This window comes from Lepeophtheirus salmonis, chromosome 12 (genome assembly GCF_016086655.4).
Source record: "Lepeophtheirus salmonis chromosome 12, UVic_Lsal_1.4, whole genome shotgun sequence".
Lineage (NCBI taxonomy): Eukaryota > Metazoa > Arthropoda > Copepoda > Siphonostomatoida > Caligidae > Lepeophtheirus > Lepeophtheirus salmonis.
This window is the reverse complement of record NC_052142.2, coordinates 3,552,582-3,576,038: the sequence shown is the minus strand read 5'-3', so window position 1 is coordinate 3,576,038 and position 23,457 is coordinate 3,552,582. Positions and strand designations below refer to the sequence as shown.

Sequence of the window (23,457 nt, the reverse complement as noted above, 5' to 3'; positions counted from 1 at the left end):
TTCAGTTATTTCATACAATAACCACCTTTGGGCGAGTAGCATTAAAGTCGGTCCAAAGAATAACTTGAATACTCTCGACAACAAAATTTATCTCTTGGCATAATCACTTTTAATGTCTATCAAATTGATGAAATATGAACAACCCAAGAAATAGTCGTCCAAAGGACCAATCATTAAAGCAGTCATTGATCGCTCCTGATTATCTTTTTTCTCATCGACAGCAACAAAAATATCCTTCCGCTGGACTTTTTCTTTGATTTTGGAGATGACATCATTACCAACATCCTCCATTAATTTAATGATAGATCCTTGAGAAGGGACGGGTTTACTTGCGTATTTCTCCATATTTTTTCTTGAACGTAGGATGATTAGCAAGGGATAAGGTTATATTACATGTAATAAGCATGTTTGTGGGATCAGAGTTAAAGTCTGACTTGATGTATTCATCATTAACTTGATTTTTTAGATGAATATCCAAGTTCTTGATATGAAATGAGGATAATGAGTGGTGTTTAATTCTAGACGGGGGACTAAAGGCATAATTATATCGACAAATCCGACATGGCATCTGTTTCTCGTCCGGTAAATATTTCCCAATTCCTGGGCCTCCATTTCCAGAAATCCAGACAGAAGGCGATGTTATTTTAGGCATTTTATTTTTTTAATGTTATATTACTATTGAATAATAAAGGACGGAATTGATAACTTTCTTTATAGAGGAAGATGTTTATTATTTGAATCAGTGATACCATAAGTATTTATTCCCTTCTCCTCGCACACTTTTTTATCCAAACCAAAATTATCAACCTTAATTATAATTAAGGGTGATAATTTTGGTAAGAATAGAAAAGCGTGCAAGGAGAAAAGAAGAATTACTTATGGCATCATTGATTAAATAATATACATCCTCTTCTATCAATCATGAACGTTATCATTCCCGCCTTTATTATTAAATATTAATATAATATGAGATGGTGATAGTCGATAGAGAACTGAATAAAATCCCCAAAATGACGTCGCCTTCTGTCTGGATTTATGAAAATGGAGGCCCAGGAATTTGGAAAATACTTACCGGATGAGAAACAGATGGTTTGTCGGATTTGTCGATATAAATGTTCCTTTAGTCCCCTGTCTAGAATTCCACGTCACTCATTATACTCATCTCATATCAAGAGCATGGATATTCATCTAAAAAATCAAGTTAATGATGAATACATCAAGTCAGACTTTAACTTTGATCTAACAACGATGCTTATTGCATGTAATATAACCTTATCCATTGCTAATCATCTACGTTCAAAAAATTTATGGAGAAATACAAGGGTAAACATATTGGTTCCCGAGGAACCATCATTAAATTAATGGAGGATGTTGGTACTGATGTCATTTATAGAAATACATATAAAATGTTTTGAGTCATCCACACCAAATGATGATCAAGTTATCAGTAAAAAGTATTTACGAATATCGAAATGGAACTCTGAATTTTGTACTATCTCACAGTAAGTATTCAATTTTTTTTAAAATCTAATCATAAAATATGATTCTATTTTAGCTAAACATATCAAGAATTATGATACACAACTCAGTAAAGGGCAAAAACAACTGCTTAAATGGTCTCAACAACGGGGGTAGTAGCTTTGGATGGTTTGCAACTAGTTTGTCTGAGACTACTTACTTCGCTTTAAGACTTGGGTATGATAATTAGGTTTTCCAATATTACATAGTCAATAAATATTACTTTTTTATCACTAAAGGCTTAGCTATGGTTGATGGGCTCCAAGAAATGGTGTTCAGAAAACTCATAAAAGGCAAAAACAACTGTTTAAATGGTCACAACAACGAGGGTAGTTACATTGGGTGTTGCATTATAATTAACAATTGTGTATATCCATCATGATAATAGTATGTTGTTATATAAGCATACCTAAATAACGGGGAAAAATCTTTTTTGATGCTTTTAATAGGGAGTAATATCGCCGGACATTACTACATAATTAGCTTTTGCTCTAAATCTTTACGATGAATTTATTTATAAAAAATTTTTATTAGTATATTTATTGTCTAATTTTATGATTTTGACATTTACTTTATTATTAATAATTAGTTAGATCTCATCGGTAGAGATATATCTATCCTGTGCACAATTGTATATAGCAACTTCCACATGAAGAAGAGGGGTGATTATCTTTTGATTAAACTCCACGTCTCGCTTGTGTATTGCAACCTAAAGTTATGACATATTTAACTGAATTCCAATGTCAGAACAAGAAAATATTATTTGGATCAATCTATTATTTCAATATTCTGTATTTATAATTTATTATTATTAATAGTTATATGATTTTAATTGTTTAATTTTGTATATTTAACTTAAATGTTTAATGGTTTATTTTTTAGTATGTAGATTATATTCAATTAAAGCCTTCTTTTTTAAACTTTGAGCTTCAAATATATTTCAAATACTCTACTTTGTCGTTTCATTAGCTATTATTCTGAGAATAAGGTTCATAATGAATTACAATTTCATGGAGTGTGACGTTTTCAAATCTACTGTAACGGATAAAAAACGTCGAAGTCAATTATACGTAGTATATCTTCATTAAACATTTTGCTAATAAATACATTAGTTATACCCTCAAAAATCATAATAAAGCAGGCAGATGATAATCACATCAGTATTTTAAACAATGATACCATATGTCTTTTTCCCCCCCTCCTCCTCGCACGCGTTTTTCTCTACAATATTATCAACTATAATTATAATCACTCTATGGACCACATAATCCATAGCCTTAATAACTATTTTTGTATGTACAGTGTATTTTGTCGTGTGGTATCAATATTTATGTTTTTGAATGATGTTTTTTGGTAATAGATTTTCTTACGGGGAAGAAAGTTCCTAGTCATTACTTAAAATGTTCAATTTCAAAAAGTTCCTCTGATGTTCATAAATATCCAATATTACATATCTGTAATAATGTAAATCTATTTCAATTTAAAGAATATGTAGGTATTAGTTCAGTTCTCCATCAGTTATACTATGAATTCATCTTGACTCTAGCTCCAAAATTTGAAATGGACATAGCATTCATTCGGACAACTTGGATGAAGATTATGTTGAAGAGAATCTTCCTTAAAATTTCTAAGGGAAATATCTATTAACAAATCAGTTATATTCGAGGCATATGTGAATGATATGACAATTATAATTAAATTGACCTATTAAATTTATTTACTGATGCAGGTAACATATAAAGGACTATCCTAACAAGGAATCCTCCATATCCAAGATTCCCAAGAGATTATCTTCTCAATCCTGTAGATGAAGCCTATCGATTTACATCACAAATTAAAATCGATTCGAACTTTAACATTTTAGTAACGTGTTTCCCGTAGGGCATACACGTATTTCCGGTCCATCACACAAAAAAAACTCTTTAAAATGAAAGAGGCTTCTTCACCAACTACTTATTTACTTAGCTAATATGTTGGGAAGGTTTCGTTACAAAGAAAAAGTAGGGCTGATCTTTGAAACGAGTTCATAGTAGGTATTTTTAAAGGTGTTCACCCATCATTGAACCGGCCTTTAGAATTACCTCTTATTTAAGTAAGTTCACTTAATTGTTTCAGCATGCAAATTTTCTTTCTCTTTATAATTATTATTGCACTTAACTTTGAAGGAAATTTTTCAAGTTAATTAAGAAGAATAATAATAAAAAGCTCCCAGACAACCACTATTTTGAATACACAATTCTCACTAAAGCTATTATTTATTACTGAATAGTGGTACGCACAAAATAATAATAAAAATATATGGTGGTAACCTGCTTTTTCTGGATCAATATTATTGTGTTTTTCCTTATTTGCTGTGTCAGACATATTATTGCTCAACTTACAACCAATAATAAAAAGTATATATAACATATAATAAAGATACTTTTTTGGGAGTTTTAGGTGTAAGCTATTGTTGGACTCAGTAAAATTAAGGATCATTATCTGAGTAATTCCTGCATACTGCCTACGTTCTTACAAGGAACAAAACAGGATTTGTGCTTATTTCGATCATCTCCTAGCTGTTTGGAGTTAGTCTAATAAAACGTTATGAAAGATGAGCTTCTCTGCACAAAAATATTATTTTTAATATCATTTTTTTTTTTTTTTTAATACATAACGACAGGTTATATGATTTACAACTATAAAAATGTGTATATATATTGAAGATGATGTTACTGTAACTCCGGAATTTAAATAATATAAAACTGGAAATTTCTGGTGAATAATGTTACCATAAAAAGAAAATAGTTCCTGGAGACCAAGGTTAATAGAAATACAAGGTTAGACCATCATGTAATAAGACTTGCTAGAATTTTCAATTTGATGTATTGTACAGACTGTTGGGAAAGAGAGGGAGATTTTGACGCCATAGAAAATAGAAAGGGGACCAAAACAAAAGGCCAAAATTAAACACTCTGACTACATTGTGGGCCAAGAGAGGTAAGTTTTGTATAATTGAAGTATGATATTATATTATCTTATTTACATTTACAATATATATATTATTAATAATGGATTATTATTATTACGATAATAATACCTATTCGCCATTCCAAAAAAGTATAATACATTCGCGCAATGAAACTGTAAGTCATGCAATTGCCATTTGTGATTCTCCTAATATCATAATTTATCATCATTTTCCAAAGAATCGTTCATGGAGGAAAAAATAGGAAAGTTCTTGTCCTCGAAAGGACCCCTTAGGAAAATACCATAGAATTTGTGAGAATCATTTGAAGAAAAATCGGATTGTAATCCCACCAATTCAACTTTTAAAAAGAAGATTGAGAAACTGGAGAAGGATTTGAGCAAGTTCCAAGGAAAATGAAAGAAATTAAGATAGTAGACCATTTTGAAGAAGATTCTAATGAAATATATTTGAAGACATTAGACAAATCATCCCAACACTACATAAATTCAACTCAAACACTTTTGTTAGAAAAGGTTAACGTATCTAATCAAGCATATGTATCTCGGATAATACAAATTAGTAGGGCTTCTAATACCAGAAAACACCCACTTATTCTAGAACTCGAGTCACTAAGGAAACTGAATGGGGATTTACACGAAAATGTGGAAATCCTTCAATCGGAAAATATATTACTAAATTCCAAATCTAATTTTAAGGAAGCGATCAAAGGAGAACTGGAATAGAGATTTATTAAATCTCAATGTAAACTCATTATCAGTAGGAAGAGGTTTGGAAAATAGAATGAGGAGGATTTTGTTAAAGGAATTTCCTCAAAAAAAAACCATTGCATTCAATCCAGTGGTTTACTTCCAGATCCTAGTGTAACAACCCTCAAACGGTGTATCCGAAATTTTAAAACAGCTCCTGGAATACAATTAAAATATTATTAAAATTATCGCTCAACAAATCAAATGCAACGAAACTCCAAATGGAAACTTAGCTGTCTTGTGCTTTGACGAGACGAAGCTCCCGACCAATATCTAAAAAGGGCTTTGGATGTGACTATGGAGTAAATTTGGATATCGAGAAAGATATTCTTCAAAGTATGATAAATGTGATAGGAACAATGAAGCAAATTAAAAGAAATAAAAATGGTTAAGTGGTGTTGCCTAAGTCATGGGCTTTTAAGCCCTACCAAAAGAGCATGATTATTTCTTCAAAATCTTCAAAATCATTGTATCAATACATAAATAATGAAATTGGCCTTCCATATATATAGGCATCTCGTTTAAATCAAGATTGTCTAGATAATTTTTTTTCAAGAATAAGGTATATTGGACGAACCATTCTTATCCTAATGCGGTAGAGGGCATGAATCGATTTTGGATACTCACAATAAATGGCTCGGAAAAAGTTGTTGAGAATGCTCCCATCAGATCTGAAGGAGACCAATGTTTTGTTTCTTTGTTTCAACAAATTACAAATTATGATTGATTCGAGGATAAATTAGATGATCAAAGTCTTGATAAAATTTCATGTTATCTTACATCTCCTTTAAGGTCATATTTTGAGCAAAGCAAATTCAGAAAATAACATTGATCAAGAAAAGACATTGATAATATAATTTATCCTCAAAACAATAAAGGTGAGATTGAGGAAGATATAAATAATGATGAAAATACAATAGAACAATACTTTGTTATACTTTCAGCATCTAAGTTCCTCCAAGTCAATGGCTTAAAACATTGTCAAGAGGGGGACTGCTTCAACCGTCGGAATCTTTTCTGGAATTTTACAAAAAAAAATAGAGAAGCATTTCATTGAGTTTCATGAGATTTTTCTGATACCAAACCATATGTGATGGATCACCTCATCAGCATAATTGTGGAAAAGTATCCCAGGGAAAAAGATGAAGTAATAAAAAAATTGCTTGCACTCGAACATTCATTAGACTAAAGTATATTAATATTGTAAACAAAAGTAGCATAAAAAGAAAAATAGCAAGTAACGTGCGAAAAACTGCTCATTGCATTAGTTAAAAAATAGAAACGGATATTATATATATATTTTAACTTTAAACAATTAACTTTCTAAATGTGAGTGCCTGTGTTCTAGCTAGGTCTAAAAACCTTGTCAAGCAATTCCTGGGAAATTGGATGGCCTATTTTTTTTCGAAGTAACAGTTTTCCTTTAACACAACAGTAATGCTATTTGGAGCGAAGTTTTCTTCTTTTGTCAAATCCACAACGAGTCAATATGGGAACTGTTTGACAGCGGATTAATCAGTTCTATTTCAATAAAGTATTCGTTTAAAGATACTTATGTTTAATTAAATCATTACATAGCAATGCATATTATGGTGTTTTTTTTAAAATTCATGATACCTAGTAGATGTAATTATGTTGTACTTTGTCAAAATGACATATTCTTTAATGTTGGAAGCGACGAAGTAACACGATCTTTTGATAGATTGAACTCCCTACATTCTCCAAGGAGTTTTCATCTAATATCTTCCTATTTGATGAAGAATGCTTATGATAATTTATAACCATCCTAACAATTTACAGTCAATACAAATAACTTATAAGTAAATACAATATATATGGATTGAATGTATTGTTCTTGGATTGAATGATAGAATTGATGATGACAAGGTTTAAGAGTTAACACAGAATAACTAATAAGCCTTCAATTTAGTTTTCCTGATGGATTAGAGTGAAATCCGGCAATCTTCTTCGTTCCTCGCTGTAATCCACTATGGCAAAGTGATCCTCTATAAAAACTAAGACTTAGCTTCATATGCTTCATTATGACGTAGAAGATCCTCAATGGATTTGAATGTCTTTAAATAAAATGAAGACCTTGTCAAATTTTAGAATCAGGATATAGATTCTTTGGTTTTTTTTATACGATGGAAAATGTAAACAAAAGACGCAACTACTTATACACTATGACATCACTATTAAAAGCGTGGTGGAAGTCAAACATCAATCGTAAACACGTTACCTTATATTTCTGTTAACCTTGCTAGAGATTAGTTATCGACCTTTGAACTTTAAGGAATCAAGCGTTCAGACAGTCCTTGGATTTTGTGCAAGGTAATCTTTCAGCTATTGTCAAGAGGTGACATAAGAAATTGGGGTCGGAAAGGGAATTTTATTAACTAAATTAACATATAATTATGATAAACCTCTTGCCTATAAAGTGAAGTGAAATAATAATAATAAAAGAGAGAAAATATGCATGTGTAAGCAATTCAGTGAACTCACCTTAACAAGAGATAATTCTAAAGACCGGTTTACTGATGGGTGAGCTCCTCTAAAAATACCTACTATTACTCTTGACGAAATATTTGAGATATAAATGGGTAATATCCTCACTCTATAATAATAAATCTCAATCTAACTCAAATGACTGTTTCTGCTACTGGTATAATGTGGAGAGGGAAGTATCTTTCAACTTCAGGAAAAAATAATACGTTGGAATTAACAAAAGATGAGCATTATGTCGATTTATGGACCTAATAATGACAAACTATAGTTTTATGGCTATTTTGATTCGGAATTATCTGTCTGACGAGGCTCTAAAATTCAAGAAACCCTCATCATATCGAGGAATATGATCGTAGCTATTAATCAAATTAGTGCTTATTTTACCACTTGGATATCCAATCTTCAAGCCTTCTGATAATCTCTTCAATGGCATGGTATGTTCAAGGGATCTTGCCTCTTTCTGCTTCACTTGGTGGATCTCATTCCCTTTAATGGAAGAATCGTTCATTGTGCAGATGCTCCTTTACATCAATGTCTGTGGTAGTGACTTCTGACCTCGTGAATCATTGTTTCTATACTAAAGAATACATAAATTCCTCCAGATATTCGTCATATACTTCTACATATAAAAACTATGTAGTTCTATTAAACGACAGAATAATCGACTGAAAGATCCAGAGAGATTGTAATCCTCCATCCACTGCTCCCTCTTTGAAATTATTGAGTCTTTTTCTTCTTAAGTCAAGTCTGCTTGGTCTCCTACTCTAAGAAAAATATTTCATTGATAAGTGTTCTTGATGTATATAACACAGAAATAACTAATCTCAATCACATTGATATCAATTCAATTTATTAGGTGGAGTATATGATGTATGGTATATATGGATAATTATATAAAGGTGACACTTTAAGCCTCATCCTGAATAGGGATTTCTTTCATATTTGTGATTCTCTTTTGTCATTGGAAAACAAGTGGATGTTGGTTACACACTCTTAAAGATCAAAATCATCATAGGCTTTTAGTGTCAAAGTTTTATTATATTGCAATGTCAAATAAAGTTCACATTGTTGATACCATATTTGAAAGTTATTCTATTGGGAAAATACTAAAATGTGGAACCGAAAGAGATAATTACGAAAGTTGAAGAATGGATTTCTTATAATGTATCCTATTCCTATAAGTTTAAATTTACGAATATTGCTCTTTGTACTAAGGACTTAGATTTGTAAGTGTTATGTGCCTACTAAAATTATATGATAATTTCTAAATATATTAATTTAATAACTAATAATAAAACGTTTAAATTCATAGTTAAAAGCTTTGCTCGCTTCTTCGTTAATTTGCATTAAAGTAGTTTCCTACTTTAATGTTGTTTGATGTGGTTGTTTAACCAAGAGATATAGTGATACTAAGGCAAGAAGAAGAGTGAATAAATTGTGAAATGAATCTTGAATTCGTTATATGCGTTATTATTTTTATAATATTTTAGCAAGTAAATATGAATTTTATTTTTGTCTTGAGGGTCATATATTAATTTTTATTTTTATTAATTTAAAATAGGATTGCGTCTTTTAGAGAAAGTTAAAAAATTAATTAATTAAGTTATTAATTATTAAGTGTATTAATTGTAATATATATTTTTTTCAACTATAGTTGATTTAATGAAATCATATGTTTGATCTAAAACATAATTTCTATGTATATTTTATCTTTTGTTACCACAATTTCTCAAAGTTATGCCAGTTATAAAGTATTTGTAAAAGATTTATTCATTGAAAGTTTCCCCAGAGTATTTAAGAGCTTTTTTTAATGTCAACTATCGTGCATCATCCATCTTTATTATATCCTGGGCTAACTTTGTTAAGACACATATGTTGTATAACATTTACATATTTAAGTTTAAAATATGGCTATGAAGAAATTTATTTAAAAATATGGCTATGAAGATATTTATTTAAAAATATGGCAGATTCTATGAAAATACGGTTATGTTGTTCCTTCTCTATAGTTTCCCACGCCCCAATGTGATATAACAAGGGTTGTATAAAATATGAACTAAACGCGTGTGGCATTTTTTTTACTTTGCAATTTCAAGAGTGTTTTTATTTTCTTAGTCTATTCAGATTATATTATAATAAATGAACAGGGAACATCTCAACAGTGTTGTGTCCTTATTGGTCTAGCTGTTCCAGTTCTTAAACAACTACAACCAGAACTGACAATGTCAAACCAAGACCGGAACTGAGATATTGCTTATCGATCTTAGTTCTTGTACTTTTGTTCTTATTTAGAATATATAAAGAAAATATAAAATATATATTATTAAAAATAAATTAACTCTGACCAATAAGTCAATTTTCTGGGGGTTTTTTTTCCATAGGAGCGTTTCCCAATGTTGTTTTTTTGACGTGATAGGGTGATGCAGTTATATCTGAGTTCCAATATAACTAAGGGCTTCTTATTGATCTGGAAAAGTGGTTTTAAACACTCTATGGTGTTGGGTAGATTATGGATTCAGGTCTGCTACTAAGCTTGTTGGGGGCCTATCATATAATAACTATAATATTTCTTGAGCCAGGGTTTCCCTATTTTTACTATGCCTAGGACACCCTACATAGATACATTTTTTTCTGTGACCCCCCTTTATACAAAACATGTATACCTTGTATATGTAGACTAAAAGTAATCCTAAATTCCCTCATCTTCCTGCTATCTAATATCGTTTCCTCGGCACAAATTTTCTAGCGACGCCACAGGTTTTTAATACCTGTCACCGAACTGAACATGTATAAAAAGAACTGAGACCGGAACAGATACCGATAAAGCTTAACAGAGGCCTAAAACGTTGAAATGAAAGAACGGGGACCGATAGAACCGCTGAACCTGAACCGGGCATAACCTTGCATCTCATTATCAAGTAACTACTAGAGTGTGTGTTCATAAGATATAGTTAGTAAAACAAAGAATTTGTCGAAGAGTTGGAAGTGTAAGTCTTTCACAAAAAAATAAAATATAGTTTTTTCTATAAAAACAATAAAATGTAATTTTACACCTGAAATGTCTGCCATATCTGTTAAAATTTATTTTTGTGGGGCTAGTTAATTACGAAATTACACATTCTCTTTTATAGTTATCAAAATAAACAAAAATCATTGTCCAAATTATATTAAATAATGTTTCATAAGTAGTTGGACTTTTTAAATTAAATAATATTCATAAAGTCTAACAACTTAATGATACAACCGACAAAAATTATAATTACTTAAGGATATTTACTAATGTTGTTCAAATTTTGATAAGGGTGTGGTTTATTTATATGACATAAATATACTGCAGGTTTTTTCAAGCCTTCTTTTTTCAAAAATTGATATCCTTGGAATGTCTATTTTAAACATCTTACCTGTGTTTGTTGTATTAAAATCTTTGTTATATTCAACTCGTTTTCGAACATCTTGTCCAGATGATAATAAAAACAAACAAAAGTATAATTCCAAAATAATATATTTAGAAAAGAAAATTAATTCCATAAGGTCACAAAATAGTTGCACTTGCTTTGGTAATAGGGATATACACAAATAATAGATAATCAATCAAAAAAAGGTATGTCTAGCCAAGTAGAATTACACCAACATATTAAAACCATATGAGAAGAATATACTTGAAATTAATATTTTCGATAAAAAGTTTTACAGGATACGCGTTTCAAAAATAAAATAAGACAACTTCGCCCTCTTGAGTAATATCGTTATGCTTTACAGGAAATGATTTTTTAGAAGTTAATAATGTTTTAAAAATAATTATTACTATTACTAAAAATTAAATAATATAAAAATAGGTTAATTTTGAACAAAAATATGTCCTATATCAACATTATGCAAATAAAAAAATTAAAAATCGGGAAAATCAGTTTATAGTTTGTGACAAGAATATAAAGTCTTCATTTTTCGAACAATCTTGTTACATTATTATATTCATAAGTATAAGTTATGCTTGTATTAGCAGTGACTTTTGTTACCAAAATGAATATTTATCGATATTATTTCGTCAAAATTCAAATTTTTTTAATACATAAGTGAACTTTCACTATGAAAGCAGTCATAAAAGTATATAAAAAATTGAAAAATAAGCTACATAATAATTAAATTAGTAGACAAATTATGAAAAAGTTATATCAATGATTTTTTTCTTCATAAGATTTATTGTCATTGCGGGATTTACTTTATCGTTTATATTTTTATATAGAAATGAAATAGCTTCTATTTATAACGTCATTCAATTCAGTAATTGTGATTCTTTATTGTTTTTTTAATTCTCAAACATGACGATAAAATATAATGAGAAATATACATATTTGAGTATCAATTAAGTACTTTCATGTTTTTTATTCGGTAATTACAGCTCCGTACATACAAAGAGTTGTAAAAAATATGAGGTTAATTTTTTTTAAGCTGGCAGTTATGAACAACATTTATAATTTCCAAATCTACTATATTTTTTTTAAGTTCTTATGGAGAGAACATAACAAGTAATCTCAAGTGTGCTTCCCAACTTGCTTCTAAAAATTGTAAGAAATATAAAATTAATTATCATAAACAATTCCACTTAGAATACTAGATTTTCAGTAATGGAGGTGAAAATGTTTGGAGTTACTACGAGTCTTCAACGTTTTTGACAAGCCATCTTTTTGATTTTTTGGCCAAAGTATTGAAAAAGTTAAACATTGAATGACAAGTATGAATTCTCCAAAAATCATCCAGAATCTGGAATATTATTAACTGTGGACTTTTAATAAACCAAATCAGTCCATTAATGGAAAATCAGTAATGATAAGTTTAAGGAAGTACATTTTTATTTATAATGTTTTCAGTTTTTGTTATCTTGTCTGGAATAATTTTAGAATACTACTTATATAGGAGTTCTGCATCTTGAAATTCTACGAAGTAATTTTAAGTAAGAAAGTTAAAATAATATGAGAAGTTTCTCTACTTATCAAAATTAATTTTTCTTTACAGAGGCCAGAATATAGAGTATATCATTAAACAAAATTTCTTCTTTATCTCGAATTTCCAACGAATGACATTCATCCCTTCATAACGATGTTTCGATTTTTTATTTTCATTTACGTATTCTGCACTTGTCAAAAATAGTTATAGTATTTTCTTGATCATTAACTTATTTCATAGACGATATTCCTTGATCTGTAGAAATTTTACAAAAAAGATTCTATAAATATAACCAACTTATATATTATTTGATAGTGACTTTATATGTAATGTTAAAAAAGAAGCAAACATAATAATATAATTGTTATACAAGGAGTAGAAAGAGAGAGAAAAAAAGGAGATAAATTAGAGGATTGAGATATTGCGAAAGTTAGTTATATTGAAATTATAATTACATAGAAAACTACTCGTCGATTTGCATCTATAAAATCATAATATTCTATTTCATTTTTATTTAGTTTATCTTTGATTGTATTATTTATAATAGCGAAAGTAATTAACATTACGTTATAAGTATTGAAAATAATAAATACTTAATTTCTATTTTTTAGTAAGTTATGAATTATTATATTTTCATTGTTATATGGAAAATGAGGAATTCAATGACATATATCCAGGATCCAAACATTCAAACTTTCAATTATTTATAGGTCACTCGGTATAAACTTCTTAGACGTATCCTCAAACTTCTTTGGCCAACTGTCTTGTGGGTATATTCTTTGAAGCAATGGAGAATATGGTTCATGTTCCCCTCAGACTATTTTGTAAAATAATTATAAATAATCGTCAGAACAAGACTCGCTATGAGTTCGTCAAAAATAAGCCAATTAGGAAGTTCTTTTATCAAGTTTCTTGGATTCATTCCAGGCAATTAAGAAGGATGAATGGTACTACAAATTAGCCTTTAGTTAAATCACCAGTAATTTATTTTGTAGATGGACTCCGACTTACATTCAAACAAGCGAAACTGCAAGGTTAATAGAAATACAAGGTCATTCCATAACGTCTATAAGATTGATGTTTGACTTCTACCACGCTTTTTAATATTGATGTCCTAGTGTTTGAGTCGTTAAATGTTTTGACAAAATCTGTTTTTCATACTCTGCAGTCGGTAAGATACATCAAATTTAAAATCATAGTAATAGCGACGTCATAGACAATGATTTGTTTCGTGTTTTGGCCAATCTGTCTGTCTTGCCAGCAGTCGGTACGATACATAAAAGTGAAAATTATAAGAAGCTCGATTACTTCATTTTTCTAAGATTGTATTTCTATTAACCTTGGTGAAAGTTGAATCTCCATAAGTGCGAGTACGAGGTCTACTTCATTTAAATGATCAATAAATTCTCAATAATAATTCTTTTAAATTTTATACTAATATTATGTAAACGTACTTTCAACACTTACATGTATTTACTAGTTATTTTCCTAAATCTCGTCTGGGGGGGGATGTGAATGTGAGAGAAATTAACATCTTAACATACTTGACAAATGATAGAAAATATCAGTGATAACTATAAAAGAGTACATTTTAGAGTACAAAATCCAAAAATGAACTCAGCTTTTTGTTTGTCAGTTCTCTGGTTTCTAAAATAACATTTTTCCCCGCCTAATACAATCAACAAACTAAAAATACGATAAATAAGCCTTATGTAAAAGTGCTTTTTATTATTTAAAAAAAAGGGTTTCTCAGTAAAATAAGCAATAATGCTTTTGTATCCTGTGTTAAATTTCAATCTAGAGGATGACACATAAGTCTGAGACAACTTCAACAGCAAATAAAGTACACCAATATTTAGTTCTCAAAATATCTTTTTACACTATTACAATTAACATAAAATTTTCTTTAAAATTATTTCCAGTTCATTTCCCATGGCAACAGTTTGCGGCAACTACAGCTCTCAATCGCTTCGGAACTGCTTCATATGCTGTACGGATGGCCTCCTCTGACAACTTATTCTATGCAGACACTAGTAAGCATTCAAGTCATCAACACTCGGTAGGAAGTCGTACTAACTTCATTCCCCATAATGGAATATATGGAGAATTCCATTACGTCATTATCTGGGGAAGAAGGAGGGATATGTCCTTACTCAAATAGTGCTAAGAATGTTTGGCAACATTCTTGGACTAACTTTACAGTATATGAAGGTAATCCATCCTTCTGGAGGCAGTAAAACGTATCTTAGTGCTGTTCCTGAATCTAGAGAATATTGACCTCCACACCCTCGAGAATGAAGATAAAGGGCGTCTTCATCCCGCAGGAAGTAGCACTCCCCTAGACCAACACCGTGTAAAGCTTTTGTTCCCCAAACAATAGCGCTCAGTCAAAGGAATGTTTTCAATGCTGCGACCCTGTATCTGGTCGTTCTAGCTGTTGTAAGGCAGCTCCACGGAAAATATCTTCTTGTCAGTCCAAATGATTGAACAGCGCGTACAATAATTGTGGAATTTGAGAAGCACCTATGCCCGGATCAGCCTTTTGGCCTTTTGTATCCAAGGAATTGAAAGCCGGATCACATCCATCGGGAGGAGTTATTATACTTATAAAGATGATACTGTACTTCGTTTTCAAGGCATCCAACCTTGAAGAGAATTTTGTTGTGTTAGAGCTGAACTACCTTGGTAATTTATCAGATCTTTTTGATCTCTATGGACTCAACATAAACTCAGACAGATGTTTCTCGAAGCTAATAGCTTCCCTTGCATACAACGCCTGAAACTCACATTTTTATGATGGGGGATTTAAATGTAACAAGAAAAATTGTAGGAACGCAAAAGGATATGGAAGTTCATAAAATGGAATTAATGATATGGACTTGGAGAATACTACCCAAGAATATAACTTAAAATATTTCGGGTTGTATTTTTTTTTCTATTAGACTGAGAGCCAGAGAAGGTGAATAGGGAATCAATCGAAGTTAATGTATTTATCTGATCAATAATTTTTTCAACTTTGGATCGAGATGTAGTTGAAAGATTCCGTTTCCAAAATGATCTCACATCAGTGTGAGGGGATATAAATGAAACATAAAGTGGATTATGATTTGAAGGTGGCAGACAATTTGCCTTAAATTATTATCTGTTAAGACATTTTGCCTTAAACAATTTCACCTTAGGACATTTTGTCTTCTATTCATTTTTTCTCAAGGATATTTTACCTTAATATATAAATATATGAGATGTATATGTCGTTTTTCAGTTATTTTTGGTTAAAAATGATAATCCCTCTGAATTTTTTAGATCAAAATATTTTTAGAATTATGCTCTTGCCTCATATTATGCTTGTTGGTCAATGCATGAGACTTTTCTAGTATGAAAAATACATTATGTCTAATAATAACTACTAACGAAGAAGGCATTAGCTATTCATCTATTCGAAGCGTTGCCGTGTTTATTTCTTCTTTCTTTTCTTTATTATACAAATTTGATGACCTACTTTGTCTCTGGCTTGAATTCATTACATGGTTAGATTTTGGACATATTTCCATCACTTTTCTAACTGAAAACCACCATTTAATAGGTTTTATATTAATACACATTACATATTTTAAATAAAAAATTCCCTAGGAACATCAATTTATTCAAAAATAAAACAAATAACCTATAAATCTAATTTATTCATATATTAAAGCGAAATATCCTTTAGACATAATGGTCATACGGCAAAATGGTATAAGGCAAATGGTTTAAGGCAAAATGTCCTTGAGGAAAAATAGTTTCAGGAAAAGTTACCTAGCGCCCTCAGATCATTCTTGACTTTATGATTCGTTGACTTCTCGCCGCTAAGAATTTTCTATTTCAAACCTGAGCTTCCAGGCTAAACAGAAAAATATATTAAAGGAAAAATGAAACAAATAAGGTGACACTCTGGCTCTTTCACTTTTCCTTATAGATTAATGTATCAAAGAGAAAAATAAACTTTAATAATCTGGTTCATTGTTTAAAACATCGAAATACATTCTGTCACGCTGACAATCTGACAGTTTCAAATATAAGTACCTCAAATGAAATTTTAATGGCCTAAAAAGTGTTACAGATCTCACGTCCGAATTCCAAAAAACCTCAGTTTTAAAAATTAACAGGAATAAAGCAAAACTGATCGCCTCTACATAGGTTGCTTTAAAGAAAAAATTCCCGTACTTCCCATATGCCAATGTTTAGTCCCTCCTTGACATAATGATATCTTTGATCTGTCAAAAATGTAATTGAATATAACAATAAAGAAATTCCGAAAAGCTGACTAAACATGTAAAACAGGAGTTTGTAGGTTTTAAGACTAGAGAAAATTACGATATAGGATAACTCATTCTTCGAAAAATTGTTCATCTTCTTTAATTTACACCCTGCTCTGAATCCATAAAGTTATATTGGGCGATATAAGTGTTCTTTGATTAACTCGTCGCTACAAAAGAAAAGTTGGTATTTGGTAGTGTCGACACAGAAGTAAAGTAGAAATGTCTTAACCTTAATTGGTTGAAGAGGTTACTGATAGTAAAGACGGATGGTCAATAAGAATAAAGTCTAGTTATGAAAAATACACTGGCAATAACTTTATTACAATAATTTTTGAAGGCCCTGATGAAATATTTAAGATCCTGAAGTATATATATAGATGAATACTGGCATCAAATGCCACTTGCTTTGGAAGGTTCTATTAATGGAGTATGAACCAATTAGCCATAACTCCCCAATTGGGAAAACTTGAGAGAGGTTACGGAGGGCTGTAACCCCCCCCAAATAAAATACCATTTTGAAAGAAAAAAATTGAATGCTAAAAACAAGGGTTTTTTTAAGGATTTAATATAAACATTTAAAATTAGTGATTACATTTTTTCAATATGTGAGCGCCACTTACTGGTTAAAATTTAAAAAGGGCAATTTCTCGTTAACTGGATGGCCGATTTTAAAATTATTTTTTTATGCAACAGTGTAATTGAAATAAATTTTAATCTTAGTTGGTATAAAATTGTTTGAAAATTTGTTGAAATATAATAGAGGTACCCGATAATCAAAACGTCTCTAATTTTCCTATTCATCTGTAACCCTTTTATTTAAAAGATGTTTGTCTGTACTACTAAATATTTATAAATCATGTTAATCATTTTAAATATTTATATACAAGTTAATTTTCTTTTGTAGTCTTATGGTTATATTTATTTTATTTAAGAAAAAGGGAATTCCTTGTCTGCATAGAACCTCTAATACTTCCCCCTTCCCCCCTGACCCAACAAGATGTGCTTTTTTTTATTATACTACAGATGACGTTACTATATAGGTGTTTTCTTTTGAAAAGCATAATCCATGCGAAAGTCGATTACATATATGTATATGGATTAACCGATTTGGAATTATACTTAACAGAATAATAAAATGTTAAAGACCTTTTGATAGGTTATATTTAGTTTAATTTTACACGTGGATAGGATTATTTAATCCCTGAGAAACTGGCATTATATGAGATAAACTATTAATGGGTTTAATAACAAGTTCTTCTATTTAATATTTACAATATGTACATAATTGGTGATAACTTTCACTTTGGCTTATATCTCATTCTTCACACCCAAAAGAGTTTGTTTAAACATAGTCGTTGAGATATTCCAGTGTATTTACGATTCAAAATGATCTTCTAAGAGTTACGGAAGGAAAAGATGTAGAAGGAGTCTTTGAAATTATTATTTTGGAGTGATATAGGATTAGCACTAACCGATGAAATAGTAAGATATGGTTCTTGTGACACAATCTCCGAAGTTGCATTGAATCCTGATTATTCTTTTGTGTTGGAGTCATTAACATCACCGTTCTTTCGAGCTAGACTTCTGAGTGAAACATTGTTTTCGATTCCGTTGTTTTGTCTTATTAAGGCGTGTTCAGGGTTTGCTGAAATAAGATCTACTTCTTCCACTAGAGGTTCGTATTTGCTTTGTTGAGCCTATCTTTTCAGAAGCATAAGTGCAGGAAGGGCCAAACCATTTGTTGTTTTTCTATTATAATTAAAAATACGCTCGTGAGTAGTGCAATTAATTGCAGTGCACAAGTTATCTGATTGCATGAAGACCTTTTAGTATAACCTTCCCCAATGCTCTTGCTACAAATAATTGTTTTTTAAGTTAAGCAGTATTGTATTCCATATTATTCCATTGTAGCGTTATAATAGTCTGTTTCCTCTAGGGTTATAGTGACACAAACTACTTGTAGCAACTCCTTTCTTTGTTAAAATTCCTTTAATTCACTCGACATAAAAAACTTCCCCATGTCAGAATGAATGTATATCACAAAATACTTTAATCCCCGTGTTAGGAGACATATGCGAACATAGATAAACGAAGGAGAATCTTAAATATTCGTCAACGGTAGTAAATATATATTTGTTATGGGAAGTACTTGGTATCAGTTCTTTGAAGTCGACGGATAATTTTTCAAATGGGCTACTAGCTTCAATCAAAGTTCACCCCGATCCCTTATAAAAACAATGTTTAAGTTCAGAACAAACAGAACAATTTTGGATTACTCGTTTAGTATCTTCCAATGAATAAGGTAGATTACGTGATGGAAAGGTGCTGATCAAACATGAAAAATACACTTAACTGATCCGAAATTAATATGAAGTGATACACAAGTAGAAAATGATTCCACTTTTTGAGTGATTCGACAATGGCTTAAGCTTCCTTTTTGATTGAAGAGTGACAATGTTCCAAATTAGAATGAGTTCTCGAAAAGAATGCAACAGGTTTTCCTTCTTGTGTGAGTGTTGCTTCTACCCAGGCAACACAAAACGTAATATTAACGTTAGAATATGGTTAAATAAAGGTTGGTTATAAGTCTACCAGAAACTAACGTTATATGTACGTTAATTCACGGTTATAAATATAAAGAAGAGATTCGTTATTTTGATAACCATGAGACAATTTAATATTAACTTAGACCCATGATACTTAAGTTATTATGACGTTGTTTCGCCGTTATGAAAATTAAATAAAACATCTAAGTTATTATAAACTTTGCATTATGATCATTAAAGTATGGAACCCAAAATCAATGATATAATATAACAAACGATTACACAAGTATATAATGCTCAATTGCGAATTTTCTGAAAACTATTGTATCTTACTCATTTTTTTTTTTGTGCTGAATCCAAATTTGGGATCCATTTTTATATTTGAGCAGCCAAATTAGAGAAAATCTTAAATATATGAATTTGTCCTCTTTTATATGATTATCTGCTTGATTTAAAGATGGAGGAAAATATATTTAAATGAATATTTTTTACACTAATTCAGGAAAAAAAGCTATCAGTTTCTAATCATGCCGTCCCCCCCAAGTTGTAACTATATAAATTTATATATGTTTGTGTTTATACAGGATAGCCTAAACAGGTTAAACATGGGCTAACGGGCATACATGCTGCTGGTATATTTTCTTTGATTAAACCACACAGACAAATAGACGACCAAATATATTTGGTACAGAAAAATTCTAAGGGTACTCGTACCACCTAACGTCCTTACTATTAAATTGTCGCTTTGAAGCTATTCTTTAGCTGAATCATTCATAAAAGCCTAGAGATATCTAGAAATGAATGTAAAATTGAGGACAATTTTCCCACAAGAGATGACATAGGGTTGTTCAGCTTACTTATTTATAAGCCCCCTATTCCTTTCAGTATTTAGCTCGTTGTTGTTTGAGTGTTTAGTGTCGCTGTTATTAAAAAAAAACATTTCTACAAATATAAAGCTAATTTATTATTTTAAATTAATTTTTTTACGAATTTTCCTGCAATGAGTCAGGAGCAGTTAGCCAGACAAGCCTTCGTGGAAAAGGGTTCGTTAAGAGATGTAATCTGTGGAAATGGATAGATAGAAGAATTACTAGACGAAAACAATGTACCCAATGTTGAACAGCTTGAATCAGGATAACAAGAAACTATCAGTTATGTATGTATATAACATATATATTATATATGTTTGTGTGTGTGCCGGATAGCTTAAACAGGTTAAATCTCTTTTCAGGCAAGCATGATGTTCCCTAAATATACTATTGTCTTTGATTACAACACAAACAAATTGACGAACAAATATATTTGGTACACAAAAATTCTATAGGTACTCGTACCACCTAACGCCCTTACTATTTATTTGTCGTTTTTAAGCTATTCTTTAGCTGCATCATTCATAATTAAATGTTCATAAAAGACTAGAGATATATGGAATGAATGTAAAATGGAGCACGTTTTTTCAACAAAAGATTACCTAGGGTTGTTGGGGTTTCTTTTTTGTAACATATAAACGCTTATTTCCTTCATTATTTGGATTGTTGTTGATTGAGTGGATAGTGTGACTTTTGTAAAAAACAAACATATTTTCTACAACTATATATATAAGTTAAATTATTATTTTAAGTTATTTTTTTCCGAATTTTCCAGCAATTAGTCAGGAGCGGTTAGCCATACAATCCTACAGCAGGGTTGTCAAGAGATACAATCTGTGTAAATGGATTGATAGAAGAATTGCTACAAGAAAACAATGTACCCAATGTTGAACAGCTTGAACCGACATAACAAGGACCTATCAGAATTTGGGACTCTAACCATGAGGATTCCTTGTTGTTATTGTCATATAGTCAGATACTGAGCCTGAGAATATGATGACAATTGGACTAACATTAAGTAAACGCGTTTGTCTTGAGATTATTGAACATATAAAATACATACTAATGAGTTCTCTAATGACTCTACCGTTGAGAATAGTGAAGTGCAAAACACACTCAATAACTTTTACAACACTAGGCTTTGAAAACCCATATTTAACACCTGGCGCTTGATTATCTTCTTATCGTTTCTTATTTATATTATATTAATATAAATATGTGTTATTTTTTTAATTTATGAATACTTAAGTTTTAACTATTTCAGTCTTGGTGTTATATGTACTTGTATATAATGTCAATATCTTTAATTTAATTAATTATTACATTATGGTACGTAATATTCTGTATATTACAAAGAGTTGTCATTACAATAGGGCTATTAAGGAGTTGAGCTCAACCATTAAACAACTAAGTGATAACGTTATTTGAAAGTTGTTTTTAACCAACAAATAACTATGAGATAACGTTCGATCAATGTTATTTGAAAGTTGCTTTTAACCATTAGATAACTTTAATACAACGCTTAGACAACTTTCCTACACAACTATGTGTTAACCATAGAACAACCAAAATTAATATAAAATTTTATACGACGTTCAGACAACTTCAGGCTTACGTTAATACGACTTTATATCAATGTAAAATTTTTGCTTGGGTAGGGCGTTCAACTGAAGTTATGATAAGGATTCCGTATGGAATAAAATCCTGGAAAAAGTGTTCCTTGGAGTAATGGACACTACACTATAGTGAAAGAAAGGTAACGGACTATGGTGCATATGCGAATTACTAAGTACCATAGATGTTCAATAAGCTATTATAAAAGAGGGCCTTGATTTTTCCAGTTTATACCTGATTAGCGAGAGTCCATTAAGCCTTAATCCTGGGAACACTGAAATGAATATGGAACGATATCTTCCTTTGGCGTACCCTTTTTTTTTACTAGAGTGCAAACGGATTTATCATATTAATAAAGTAAATGCTGTAAATTAAAACTCTAACAGCTCATACGTCAACTACTAAAAATTTAATTTTTTTATGGTATACTTATTTTATAATTTTAATTGAACTTTTTTTTCACATGAATATGGCTGTTTGCTTACAAAAAAATTTGCTAATATAGTAAACATTTTGATGCAATTTCATTAAGGAATGTGCTGCTAAGAATATGATTATCATTGCATAGAAATTTTTCAAACCCTGCTGTAGTTTGATTAGGAGTAAAAAATCTCGTGTACCTTTTACAAAAACACTTCTTCGAGTAGCTACAGATAAAATAACAGTTCGCTTTTTTTATTTGAAAAAATACTTCTTTCAGTGTCTCCCATTTTTTAATCCATTCTGCAAACTTATTCAAGAAATCAATTTGTTCCCGCTCATTTACAGAAATTGGTTTTAATGAATTGTCGCTCTTTTGGACGTACATAGTATTAGAGTTCACATTGATGTAATTTCAAAAGTGCTTAAGAATATCCTCTTTTGACACATAATGGTAAAGTGCATTCAGAGTGGACTCGTGAAAAAACCTTACAGAAGTATCAACATTACACTTTTAAATTGGTTGAGGAGCAATTAGTTTATGATAAAGCTAGTGAGCCAGTTTCTATTTCCGGCCTAGCTCCATGTTGTAGATTTGGCTCAAGAATAACATCCTTATTTTCAAAAGATGGACATGATAATTTTCGTCTGCTAGTAAAGTTGTTTTAAACTTTTTTGAACATATGTACGGAATCGAATAACATAAATATTTTTCTTTTGGAATTGAAAAAAATTCAGTATATATCTAAGAAAAAATCAATTTCCTAGTTCATTCACATAGAATTTTCTGTTTGAGGCGTATGCATCTGTAATGGTTGCAACGGGTTCTAGGGCAACTTTGATATCTACTTCAAGAACTTTCATATAATATTGTTTTATAATGTGAGATTTAATATTTGTGATTGGTACCATAACTACCTTGTCACTGTATTTCCCATGTACAGTCTTCACCATAAAACTAAGTATAGTTTTAGAATATTTTCCATTTCTATCACATCCAACAAAAGTGCCACCCTTAAATTCAAA

At 30.5% G+C, this 23,457-nt stretch overlaps 1 protein-coding gene and 1 long non-coding RNA gene across 7 annotated transcripts in view; one reads left to right on the top strand and one right to left on the bottom strand.

The window, feature by feature from the left end:
* Positions 1 to 11,490, bottom strand: part of LOC121126652 (dual oxidase) — a 41,775-nt gene extending 30,285 nt beyond the window's left edge. The window contains exon 1 of one of the 6 annotated variants that reach the window (XM_040721956.2): positions 11,142 to 11,490. In XM_040721956.2, the coding sequence (XP_040577890.1) occupies positions 11,142 to 11,268 (127 nt within the window). In that variant the 5' untranslated portion in view covers positions 11,269 to 11,490. Of the gene's footprint in view, positions 1 to 11,003 lie in introns of all 6 variants that reach the window. The other 5 variants (XM_040721957.2, XM_071892199.1, XM_071892201.1 and 2 more) reach the window with 5 other exon arrangements.
* On the top strand, positions 815 to 22,470 carry LOC121126655 (uncharacterized). Its single transcript, XR_005867044.2, has 9 exons — positions 815 to 1,502; positions 1,556 to 1,695; positions 1,758 to 4,337; positions 4,394 to 8,966; positions 9,053 to 9,233; positions 9,302 to 10,727; positions 12,244 to 12,305; positions 12,364 to 12,691; positions 12,754 to 22,470. It is a non-coding gene; the product is annotated as an uncharacterized lncRNA (long non-coding RNA).
* The last annotated feature ends 987 nt before the right edge of the window (positions 22,471 to 23,457 follow it).